This window comes from Mesoplodon mirus (genome assembly GCF_964341445.2).
Source record: "Mesoplodon mirus genome assembly, chromosome: 19".
Taxonomy (NCBI): domain Eukaryota; kingdom Metazoa; phylum Chordata; class Mammalia; order Artiodactyla; family Ziphiidae; genus Mesoplodon; species Mesoplodon mirus.
Genome location: NC_138995.1, coordinates 54,809,333 through 54,821,414, shown reverse-complemented (window position 1 = coordinate 54,821,414; position 12,082 = coordinate 54,809,333). Strand labels below are relative to the sequence as shown.

At 57.3% G+C, this 12,082-nt stretch overlaps 1 protein-coding gene and 1 pseudogene across 2 annotated transcripts; both read right to left on the bottom strand.

Moving 5' to 3' along the window:
- Positions 1-600: 600 nt before the first annotated feature.
- LOC309794802 (interferon-inducible GTPase 5-like) lies at positions 601-3,467 on the bottom strand (the record flags this gene model as incomplete). The annotated part of the gene is made up of 5 exons (XM_082606687.1): positions 601-618; positions 1,216-1,542; positions 1,586-1,836; positions 2,859-3,005; positions 3,077-3,467. The coding sequence occupies 5 exons, from the start codon at positions 3,465-3,467 to the stop codon at positions 601-603; spliced, it is 1,134 nt and encodes a 377-aa protein (XP_082462813.1).
- Positions 3,468-7,049: 3,582 nt separating this feature from the next.
- On the bottom strand, positions 7,050-8,775 carry LOC309794993 (interferon-inducible GTPase 5-like; annotated as a pseudogene). The gene has a single exon. The product of its transcript is annotated as an interferon-inducible GTPase 5-like (transcript).
- Between the last annotated feature and the right edge of the window lie 3,307 nt (positions 8,776-12,082).

Here is a 12,082-nt window from a genome sequence, read left to right as displayed (position 1 = left end):
ATACAATGTAAATGGTATGTAAATAGTTGCCAGCACTTGGAAAAGTCAAGTTTTACTTTTTGGAACTTTCTGGAATTTTTTTTTCAAATATTTTCAATGCAAGGTTGGTTGAATCCACGGATGTGGAACCCTCGGATACAGGGGGCCAGCTGTACTTCCCCTTAGTCAAAACAGGTTCTACCCTTGTTCAAGTACTCATGTTACCCTTACACGTGATGTTACCCTTACACACAGTGGCTTCCTTCCTCTAAACCTCAACTGCTCTTGCTGAGAAATGGTCCCTCCCTTTAATCCAGAACCTACCCTCAATTAAATACACCATACAGTTCAATCTAGTACCTATCCTCACCTGCTCAGGGAAATAGGGTACATCATCCTAGTTTGGTGTTTCCCAAAGTATGTCTCCAGATTGGTCTGTTCACCACACCCTAATCCCAAACTAGTTCTGACCCTCAAATCGTACCACTCCACCCTTCAGTAAAGCAGTTGGTTCCAGTCCAACCAGCTGATCTGGTCTGTCCACCACCCCCCATGCCACTTTGGTCTCCCTGGCTTCCCCCTGCCCTCTGACATACCCTGTATACAGTCCTGGTGTCCAGGTCACGGGAATCCCGAGGTCTTTTGAGAAAAAAAGCACAGCTGAAAAGGGCAGAGTAGAGGTCAGTAAAGAAAGCAGTCAGGCCAGAGAAGGTCCGGCCAGAAGTGGGGAGTCTGCAGACCCCAGGTCTGGGAGGCACGAGGCCCAGGGCAGGCTCTGGCCCTGCCACCGCTGGCTGAGACCTTAGGCAGGAACCTCCCTTCATGACCCCCCAGGCCCTTGAGAGCTGTTCACTGCCCTCTTACGGAAATGCTTCTGCATCCTGTGCGCCGTGCCCCAATCTGCGCGGACCCCTTTCTGGCAGCTGGCTCTTCTCTGCCTTATCAGAACTTAGCACTCCCGTGTGCCGTTCCCTCCCCCGGCTTCCCAGGGGAGTGCTGGTTGGTGTGTGGGTTCACCAGAGTAGGGAAGGTGGGGGCAATGCCAGCGAGAGCGTGAGACCCAGGGCACAGAAGCACGAGAGCACACGGGTGCAGTCCAGGAGAGTTGCCGCTGAGTTTCTTCCCGTCCCCCAGTGCCACCCAGCCTGGGCACAGGTGGAGCCTGTGTGCTCCCAGCCCCTCACTGCCACCTCCAGCTGGCCCAGGCTCAGGGCTGGGATCCTTGACTGGACTTACCTGGGAGCTTGTGTTCGGGGTTGTCGAGGGAGGCCTCAGCCAGCACGCTCTAGGTGTCCACGTCCAGGGAGGTGCGGAGCATCCGGTAAACAGTGGTGACGAGAGGCCGCAGGCGGCCAGGGAGCCCAGGATGGGCTCGTTGAGGGGCTCCTGGCTGAACACCGAGGCATCCCCGGAGGCCTGGCCCAGCAGTTCCACCACCAGCGCCTCGGTGATTGTGGTCTTCGGGCCCAGTAGCGCCTCCAGGATCTTGTGCAGGGGCCGGCCCATCTGCTCCGCCAGCCTGACGAGGGAGCCCTCGTCCAAGCCGAAGCTGCAGCGGTAGCCCTCCAGGGAGCGGGTGAGCGTGTGTGTGCAGGTCGCAGGCCACTTCCGGCACGCCCGGCACGGGACTCGGGTTGGCCCCGCAGGCCACCATGGCCACCAGCCAGATGTGCTGCCGTAGTGAAGCCACCTTCCGCTCCAGCATGGGCTTGGAGATGATGGGCAGGGCCACCAGGAACGCGTGCCACTTGTGGCTCTCTAGGCCCCTCACCATCGACTCCTCCAGCGGGCGGAAGGCGTACTTGCCCAACGCAAACATGGACAGCAGGAAGGCCTTGGGGTCCTTGAGGCCCTCCGCTGCAGGAGACAAAAGCACTTCCGGGGGGTTCCCGCGCCAAGCCGACCCAGCTGTCCTGAGAGCTGCCCAGGTGCAAGCTGGGTCTACACAGCATGTGGCTTAAGACTGTCAGCCCTGGAGCTAGGCTGCCTGAGTTCAGATCCCAGCCTCGCCCCCTACGCCCTGTGTGGCATCAGGCTAGTTACCAGACCTCTCTGGGCTTTCCTGTACTTATCTGTAAAACCAAGGGATGATTGTAACCTACCTCCTAGGGGTGGCATGGTGGTGAACTGAGCTGGTGAAAGTGGTTCGTGGCCTCTGGTGAGCCCTCAAGAAACGTTAGCTGCTGGCCGCGACGTGTTGCCAGCATCTGCGTGGGCATGGGCGGATAGCATTTGCACTGCTCTAACTTGGCCAATACGTAAGCCAGTACCTACCCTTTTTTTTCCTTAATGCAAGTGACTGGTCTCCATCACAGGTGACTGAAATGGCAGCTGTAAGCAGCATTTCACCATGGGGGCCGTGTGACCCTGGGCAATCCCTCACCCCACTGTGGGCCTCCGTGGGAAGATGCTGGGGAAGGGGGAGGCAAGCCCTCAAGAATCCATCCCCCCCCACAATAAATAAAAACTAAAAATTAAAAAAATAAGTAAGGGGCTTCCCTGGTGGCGCAGTGGTTGGGAGTCCGCCTGCCGATGCAGGGGACACGGGTTCGTGCCCCGGTCCGGGAAGATCCCACGTGCCGTGGAGCGGCTGGGCCCGTGAGCCATGGCCGCTGAGCCTGCGCGTCCGGAGCCTGTGCTCCACAACGGGAGAGGCCACAACAGTGAGAGGCCCGCGTACCGCAAAAAAAAAAAAAAATAAAAATAATAAATAAATAAGGAAATAGATAGGAATTTCCTGGCAGTCCTGCGGTTAGGACTCTGTGCTTTCACTGCCAAGGGCCCGGGTTCAATCCCTGGTTGGGGAATTAAGATCCCACAAGATGCTCGGCCAAAAAAAAAAAAAGAGAGAATTCAGCCCTCCAGAGCCCGCCCCTCACCCTCCAGCCTCTGCACACAGTCGTCCCGGATCTGGATGAGCACCCTCTCCTCCGAGAAGGAGCTGGGGTGGTGGCTGCACGAGGCGGCGATGCCCACATCCACCTTGGAGTGGATGCAGTAGAAGCGCTTGCCCCGCCGCCCCGGATCTCAAGGGCCAGCTGGACAAGGTTGGCAGCGAAGCTCTCCAACGTAATGATGAAGAAGAAGTCATACCGGCCCGGCAGCACCCGCTGGAGGTATTTGTCAGCCCAGAAGGCGTGTGCGCCTATGCCCGGCAGGTCCCAGATGACGATGTTGGGGTACTTGGGGTGCGGGTATGGCGTGGGGCCCATGGTCATTTCCACCACACCCGTGCAGGCCGAGGTGGGGTCCTCGCCCCCCCAGCCCCTGGATGGCGTTGACAAAGGTCGACTTGCCTGAGCCCGTTTTCCCCCGGTAACACCAATGTCCAGCCCGACATTCTCCAGAGGATGAAGCGTAGATTGTAACTTGGCGGCTACTGCTGGCAGGTCCCCCGCCTCAAAGGCCTCCTTCAGAGCCCTGGTGTCCTTCGAGAGCTCCAGTATCTTGGACTGGCTGAGGCATGATTGGAAGACTTTGCTTGCCATGGGCTGCCTGACCCCCAGCTCCCCGTCTTCAGGACTTGATGACAGGACAGGTAAGGGAGTATTTTCACTCTGAGTTGCCCTCTCTTCTCTACATCCCTCAGCCTGAAGTATTTGCGGCATCACCAGTAATAGCACTGAGTGTTACAGGATGCCAGGCCCGGTGCTAAGTGCTTTATTTAAGTTCGCATTTATTCATCACCACCAGCTTCTCCTCCTGGAGTATCTCATGAAATCCTCAAAACAGCCAGAAAAGATTCCTTCCCTTCCTATCCATATTTGGCATTGAAACGATAGATCACTTGCCCAAGGCCTCCAGCTAATTCCTGGGTATATTGGGAATGGGGCTGAGGTCTTTTGGTCCTGGAATTCAAAGTCTTGAAGTTGGGGGGGCATTTACCATGCACCAGGCACTGGGATCAACCATAAAGGGCAGTGATTAAGATCTGGAATCTTCATCATTGCTGGTAATCATAGATCAGGTTTATTTGATGTTTACTCTGGGCCAGCCACTGTTCTAACCATATACATGATTTCATCAAGTGCCCATTCTACAGAGCAGAAAACTGAGCCTCAGGGAGATAAAGGTCCCTTGCTAAATGTCTTACAGCCTGCACCAGAACCAGGATATGGGCCAGCTCCCTCTGATCCTTTTGCCATACAACCCCCCCCCCCAAATCTTTGCACAGCTAAGCCCCCACTACGTGCCAAGACCTCTTTGGGTGCTGCATTTCCAGCACTAGCAAGAGAGACGGGTCTAGTGCATTTGTGGAAACATTACTCATCCTCTCTGCCTGGCTCCTGAGTACGTGCATGTGCTCGGGAACCACAGGGCACACCTAGGCAAGCCCCGTCCTGCCTCTAGGCCTCTGAGGCCTCACCAGTGTGATGGACGGGCAGCCACGTTTACATCCTGGGATTGCGTGCCGGCATCTAATCCCAGCCGTGCCAGGGACTTGCGGGGTGACGTGGGGCAAGATATATCCCCTCTGGAGCCTTTATTTTCCCCTCTGTGAGGGGGGGTGGTGTCAGTTTCCTCACCTGTGGAGTGGAGAGATGACTCCTCCGAGCCCTCCCAGCTCTGCTGTTTTAGGAAGACTCCGGGTCTTACTGCTGGCAAGGTTCAGGAAGAGACGGGCTTGGAACATTGGGCTGAGCTGGATCTTTATTTGTGGGTAGCCATGGAAGGGTTCTGAGCAGGGAAGGGAGGGGTCCGAGGTGGACATTAGAAAGAGCCCTCCTGGGAACACCCTGACGGTCCAGTGGTTAGGACTGTGCGCTTTCACTGCCGAGGGCCTGGGTTCGATCCCTGGTTGGGAAACTAAGATCCTGCAAGCCACGTGGCGTGGCCCATAAATAAATAAATAATAAAAATAATTTTAAAACGAGCCCTCGTGGCCTTACGGTGCATGAGACTGGGGCCTGGGAGACAAGGTGAGGGGCTGGGGCAAGACCTAGGTGGGGAGGGGGAGGCCTCAGCTGGAACAGGGGCTGGGGGTTGAGATGGAAGGTGGGAAAGGGAGAGATGGAGGCAGAAGGGACAGGACGAGGCCACCAGTTGGAAGCAGGAGACAAAAGTCACCCAGGTGGGCTTCCCTGGTGGCGCAGTGGTTGAGAGTCTGCCTGCCGATGCAGGGGACACGGGTTCGTGCACCGGTCTGGGAAGATCCCACATGCCGCGGAGCGGCTGGTCCCGTGAGCCATGGCCGCTGGGCCTGCGCGTCCGGAGCCTGTGCTCCGCAACGGGAGAGGCCACAGCAGTGAGAGGCCCGCGTACCGCAAAAAAAAAAAAAAAAAAAAAGAAAGAAAAGTCACCCAGGCTGTCTCTCTTAACCTTAGGCCCAGTGTGGTGAGAGCAGGCCTGAACTTTCCATCTCAGCCACTTGGGGTCGGCGAGTCCTGTGCTTAGGATGATGTCTGAGGGTCCACAGGTATAGGGATGTGGGCTGTGTTTTTGAGAATGGATTTGGAAGGGATCTTCTTTCTTGTGCATCTAGGGGGTCTGGGATATCCCTACCATGGTCCCTCGCACCTCCTTTGGTGCCAAAAGGTCCACATGAACCCCAAGTAGTCCTTGCAGAGCCAATGGGAGGCCTTCTGGGAAGAGGGGAATCTTTTGCAAAGCACAGAGCCCTTCAGCAAAGAAAACTGGCACTGCCATTAATCCTCCAGGTAAAAGTGGACCCTGTTAGTCTGTTTCCCAGAGTCAGGGGTAATGTGAGGCCCCCAGATGAAGCTAGAACCATCACCACGTTCTGGAACACCCTCAGGGCGTATTAGTGAGGCCACCTTCACAGCACCAGAGCTGCCTTCTGAATTTCTGGAAACTCGCCCTTCTCTGCACCTAAATCCCACCTTTCCCTGACCCTCATCCAAGGCCACAGATGCTCTTGGGGCAACCCCTGTCCTGTCTAATCCCCCCAGTCTGGTGGTTCATTTTTAAACATGCATGACCGTTGACTCAGCATGTGAGTTTGGGCTTGAGCAGATAAGGGTGTCAGATTCACTTCTTCATGCAGCCAAAGAGCCAAGCACAGAGCCAGAGGATGTGCCAACCAGTTGGGTTCCCAGGGTCTCCTGGGCCAGGCTAATACCATCACTCAGTGTGTTACACACCCTCTGTCATTCAAAGCCTCGCACAGAAATCCCAACAGGCGCCCTCACTGTCAGACCTGTGCCCTTTCAGCACCATCCCCAACATCTGCACCCAGCCACGCAGCCACACACACACAGACCCAGAACCCCAGTCTCAGCCAACTATTCACGGTCTTAGACCACAGCATCCAAATCACAGAGACGTACCAAGATTCCTCCCAATCACAGATACACCAGCAAGCTCGCCGCCACACACATCCACACGCGGACCCACTCACCATCTTTCTGAAATGAGACTCGTTCTAGGTGGCCGGTTGCGCCCCTGCCTCTTCCCTCCTTGCATGCTCACAGAATTGCCCACCTGCCCTCTCACCACCTCCGCTCTCATTCTGTTCCCCCAGTTTCCCCACGGTTTCCCGTGGCCACCTGGCCTCCCCTCTCCCTGCCACCCACCCCCACCATCACTCACAGGCAGCAGGGCTGGCCCAGGATGTCCCATCTCCCCCTCCTCTGTTTAACCCAGTTGCTAGGCACCATCGTGCCGAGCCCGGGCACGCGTTGGCCACCCCTCTCCCACCAGAGCAGGCCTTTGGGACTCTGGGGTTCTCAGAAAGGGACATGATTGCAGGCCCCAGTGCCCACTCAGCCACCCACCCAAGTTGACAGTGGGCTCCTGTCTTGGATCCAGGCCGGGCTGTCCTGTCGCCCCCAAATCCCTCATGGTCACTTGGGGACCAGGGAGAGAGAGACTGTTAAAGAGCTCTGACCCTCCCCCCCCCCCATCCATACCTTGAACGTCTCCCTCCCAAGATCAATTCCTATCCCAGGTTCAGGACTTGGACTTGGGCCCACCTGTCACCCTCAGCCCTCCACACCCCGCCCCTCAGCAACTGCAGCTCTCATTTTCACCACATCAGCCTTTTTTGTCTGTTTGGTTGGTTTCGATAAGGCTTGGTTTGTGGGTGAGGCAGGAGGTTGGGGGCTGCACTTTCATTTGTCTTCCAACAAATCTCGCTTCTTCCAGCTGTCGAGAACGTACTTGAGGAGGAGGCCGAGCTTCTGGCAGGTCGAGAGCGGGTCTTCCTCGCCGCTCCCCTCCCCGGATGCCCGCTTTTCCATGCCGTTGTCACCAGCCACCTGCAGGCTAACCTCAGGCTGGGACCCCTCCTCCTCCAAGGCCTTGATGCGGACCTGCTGGGCATCCTCGGCCATCTCGTTGAGGCAGCCCCGGAGCCTGGCGTAGACGGTGCCGAAGCTGATGCCCCCCGGCCGCCAGCGTTCCGAACAGGGGGATGCCCTTCTCAAAGGCCCGGGCCACCCGCATGGCACCGTCGGACGACTGGGAGTAGAGCCGCAGGACAGTCTCGGGCGAGACCTCGTTGGCCAGCGGGGAGAGGATGGCCGAGCGCAGGTCACCGGCCTGTTTGCCCACCTGCTCGGCCGGCTTGGCTACCGAGTCGTCGTCCAGGCCGAAGCTGCGGTGGTAGCCGCGCAGCGAGCAGAGGAGCAGCGCATCGTCGTAGGCGGCCGCTGGCCGGGCCCAGGCAGAGCCTGGATGACGCCCAACACCAGGGCCGTCTTGAGCACCTGCTCCTGGAGCATGTCCTCCTCCTTCCGCAGGGCCTCCAGCGAGATGTCGGGCAGCGACAGCAGGCCGGCCTGCCGACGGCGCGCGGGCAGATCGTGCTCCCGGGTGGACACGAGCAGCGGAAGTCGTAGCGCGCGGGCGAGAGGTTGGACACGAGGAGGACGTGCGGGTCGTCACGCCGGCCCCACGCAGCCGCTCGGCGCGGTGCTCCCGGATCTCCTGCAGGGCCGCCGCCTCGCTGAAGCCCGAGGGTCGCTGGGTGCACGTGGCCGCCAGGTCCTCGTCTACCTTGGTGCGCACAAAGTAGAACTGTTTGCCCTGGCGCAGGATCTCGGAGGCCAGGCGGGTCTCCACGGCGCCGCAGCGGCGGGGGGAGACCAGCAGGAAGACATCATAGCGGCCGAAGTCCACCTGCTTCAGGTGGACTTGTCGGCCGGGCAGCCTGGAGAGCTGGCCCCCGGCAGGTCCCACAGGGTCACGTCTGGAAACTGCGGGTGCGTGTAGGGCGAGGGCTGCCTCGTGGTCTCTACGACGCCAGTGAGGGCCGCGCCGGGGTCCTCGGCGCCCAGGCCGCGGAGGGCGTTAATGAGGGACGACTTGCCTCCCCGGACTCGCCTGTGACGCCCACCTCCAGCCGGGTGCAACTCCCGGAGGCAGGAGGCGGCCTGGAGGATATCGCCCGACTCGAAGGCGGTGCGCAGGGCCTCCAGCTCTTCCTTGGCCGTGAGGATGGTGTTCTCCTCCTCCCCGGGCACCGCTGGCAACTTCGAAGTAGCCATGGTGACCGGCGGTTCAGAGGGCGCGGGGGCTGGGGGAGAGCCTCGGACGGACACGTGATCCTCAGCGTCTGCGGGGGAGCAGGGAGAAGGGAGCCGTTCACGCCTCCCGGGCCTTGGCGTGGGGCAGGGAGACAGACAAGCCGAGGATATAAGGGGAGTCCCTCTGGAGCCCCGCAACCCTCTCCTTCTCAAAAACCCGGGGTACGTTTTGGACACGAGGTAGGGGGCTTTGGAGTTTGGTAGGCCCAGGTTCCCAACCCATCTCTGACACTAACTTGCTGAGTGGCCTGGGGCAAAACTAACTTGCTGTGTAGCCTGGGGCACATCTCTGAGCCTGTTTGCTTCTCCGCTTCATGGGTGTAATGACTGACCTGCCTACTGAGGGGCTGAAAAGTCTTTGGAATAACCTAGGAACTCGGACCGTTTTATGGGCAGCTTGATACCCATGCAGTCACACGGGGCCCCACACTTAAAAGGCCCAGCTCTTTGCTTAATACTCTGATGACACTGATGAAAATTGTAACTATTTGAAGCAGGGGCCCTGCATTTTCATTTTGCACTGGGCCCCGAAATTTACTTAGCCAGACCTGCAACGGAAGGGGCTTCAGCCCAGCTCCTGCCAACCAGGCAGAGAGCCCTGCTCTTCTGCTGCGATCGGAAGCAGTGTGAAGTGATGACCAAGGGGACCCAGACCCTGGAGCCACACTGCCTGGGATCCAATCCGGGCCCTACCACATACTGGCTGAGAGATCTGGGGCAAGTTCCTTAGCTGTGCCTCACGTTCCTCATCTTATACATGAGGATCATGACGATCATAATAGCGAACCACCTCCTAGGGCTGTTGAAAATGAAATGAGTTCATACATATAAAGCACTTAAAATAGTGCCCGGGGAATCCCCTGGTGGTCCAGTGGTTAGGACTACGAGCGTCCACTGCAGGGGGCCAGGATTCGATCCCTGGTCGGGGAACTGAGATTCCAAAAGCCTTGAGGTGTGGCCAAAAATAAAATAAAATAATAATCAAATAAGATAGTGTCCGACCCAAAGCAGGTGGTCTGCGTTATCAGCATCATCGTCATTGTTCTGATCATTATTAATATTCTGAGCTGTGTGACGTCCCTGCCCTCTCTGAGCCTCGCCTGCACCATCTGCACCATGGAAGATAACCTTGGCCACGTCACAGGGCTGCTGTGACCATCGTGAGCCCCATCATCTTTCTCTAGGCCATCTTTGAAGACATTCTTGGGTGCAGCCAGGCATGGGGGGTGGCGCCCCCCACACCGGGCGTCTCATTAAACACCCAGCCCTGTTTGTCAGGCCTTGCTAGGCCAAGTCCCCTCCCACCTCTCAGAGCCTGTCATGATGGTCTCTCCTGTGATCCCATCCTCCTCACCTTGGAGCTTCCCTGGCCTCCCTCTTCCCAGTCACACGCTCTTCTTGTCCATCGCCTCTAAAATACACTTCCTCATTGACTAAGACTCTTCAGAGAACCCTGGGAGAGACGCTCAGGTCAGGGATCACTGTCCCCATCGGACGGAGACAGACTGAGGCTCAGACTAGACAAGGGATGTCCCCGCTCAGAGGCACAGCCGGGACTCAAACCCAGGTCCCTCTGAAGAGCTGCTCTTCCTTCAACCACACGTCTTTGCCTCCCCCTTCTCTCCTCGGCTACCCCCGTCCCCAGCCGCACCCAACCTCCTACAGAAGACCGTCCTTATTCCACTGTTCCCTCCAGGTCTGATCCCCCAGCCCAGGTCGGGGCATTTCCCCCAGGCTATACCCAGTCCCTCCTGTGCCCTGTCCCCTTAACCCATCCCAGGGCATGGCCTGGGTAGAGGAGAGGGGGATCCTAGGACAGGTCCCAATGCAAGGGGCGGACAGGCCAGTGGCCCCTGGGGTGGGCTTAGGGTTGAGGGAGCTGGGACTGGGATTGAACAGGGCCCAGCTGGAGAGCCCTGCCCTTGGGGCACTCATCTGCCCTGTAGGCTCTCTCTCCCCTCTCACTCTCCCCGCTGGTGGGGCTCCCCCCCCCCGCCCCGCGGTTAGCACAAGGTCAGGGCCCATTGCTAGGATCCATTATAATAGCAAACCGCAGCTTAGTGGTCAGCCAGCCCTGGTACAATAATGTGAGGGTGATGTCAGAGGGTGGGGTCCCATGGTGGGCCCAGGACCCCACCCCCCAGCTGCTCATGGGGCCACCACTCCACCACACAAACCCAGAGACCAAGAGATGAAAAAATATTCTCAGAAATTCCCAGACAGCAAACACACAGACTAAGTTTCCTCCCCAGAATCCACAGCCACGCAACCCTGGCCCGAAAGGGAAAGGAAAGACACAGACCCTCAAATACAGAGTCATTACAGAAAAGCCAAACGCAGGCAAACGTACAGATATAACAGCCACGCAAGCAACACACATTCAGGCACACGCAAACTTGCCGACTGGAAGAGACACAGTTACTCATGCAGACAATGTACACAGATGAAATCCCCTGAAACCCACCACATCCATTCATTCTGCTCCAGCTCCTAATCCGTGTGGCCAGCCGTGATCCGGGGCCCCAGAAGTACATGAGGCTAGGCTTGGCCCTTGGAGGCTCCAGGTTGGAGGAAAGGGGGATGGTAGCAGCCCCGGGTGACTGTGGGCCAAGACAGCTGCCAGGCACCTGCACAAATGCATCCAATGCAGGCTGGCACGCTGCCAGGGGCGCTTCTCCAAGCTCCTGAGAGCGCCAGCCAGAGAGAGGCTGAACCCATGCCTGTCTGCCAAGTCTCCTCTTCTCTCTTCATTCATCAAACATTTAGCACCTCTCCAGGCCCCGTCCTGGGCTAGGTGCTGGGAACGCAGCAATGATCAAGACAGCCCCAGGCTCTGTCCCCACAGGACTCATAGTCCAGTGGCGGAGTCAGATCCATCCCCAGAGAGTGATGGCCCACATGGGGCCAGACTGGGATGGGGGACCCCAGAGGACTGTGGGAGTACCAAGGGGCCACCTGACCCAGCTCAGGATTCAAGGAGGGCTTCCTGGAGGAACAGGCATCTGAGCTGAGACCTGAAGGATGAGTAGGAGGGAGCCAGATCGCCTGCTAGGGAGGTGCATCCAGGCTAAGGAACCAACATATGCAAAGACGCTAAGCTGAGAGGGAGCTCTCATTTGCCCAGTAATTCACTCAGTTACTTGGCCATTCCACAAACATTTGTTTAGACCTGAACAGTCCCTGTGCTGGTCCAGAGATGTGACTCACACTCACCCCTGCTCCTACACACCCCCCGGGCTGGTAGGTGTGCTGACTTGCTCACACACTAAGGCTGAGTGTTCACTTACTGGCATTTATGATGTGCCAGGTGTGTGTGAAGCCTGTCAGATGGAGTAACTCATTTAACCTGGTCTAGAATTCTGTTCTCCCACCTGAAAAAAAAAGAATATATACATATATGTATAACTGAACCACTTTGCTGTACAGCAGAAATTAATGCAACATTGTAAATCAACTATACTTCAATTAAAATTTTTTTTAAAAAAAACAAAAATGAACAAAAAAACTTTACTGCTAAAAACTGCTAACCATCAAAAACAAAAAAAAGAAAAGGCAGCTCCATGATCACACCCAGGCAGTGCCAGCTACATCACAATGGCTGCCTGGCTGTAAAGCGC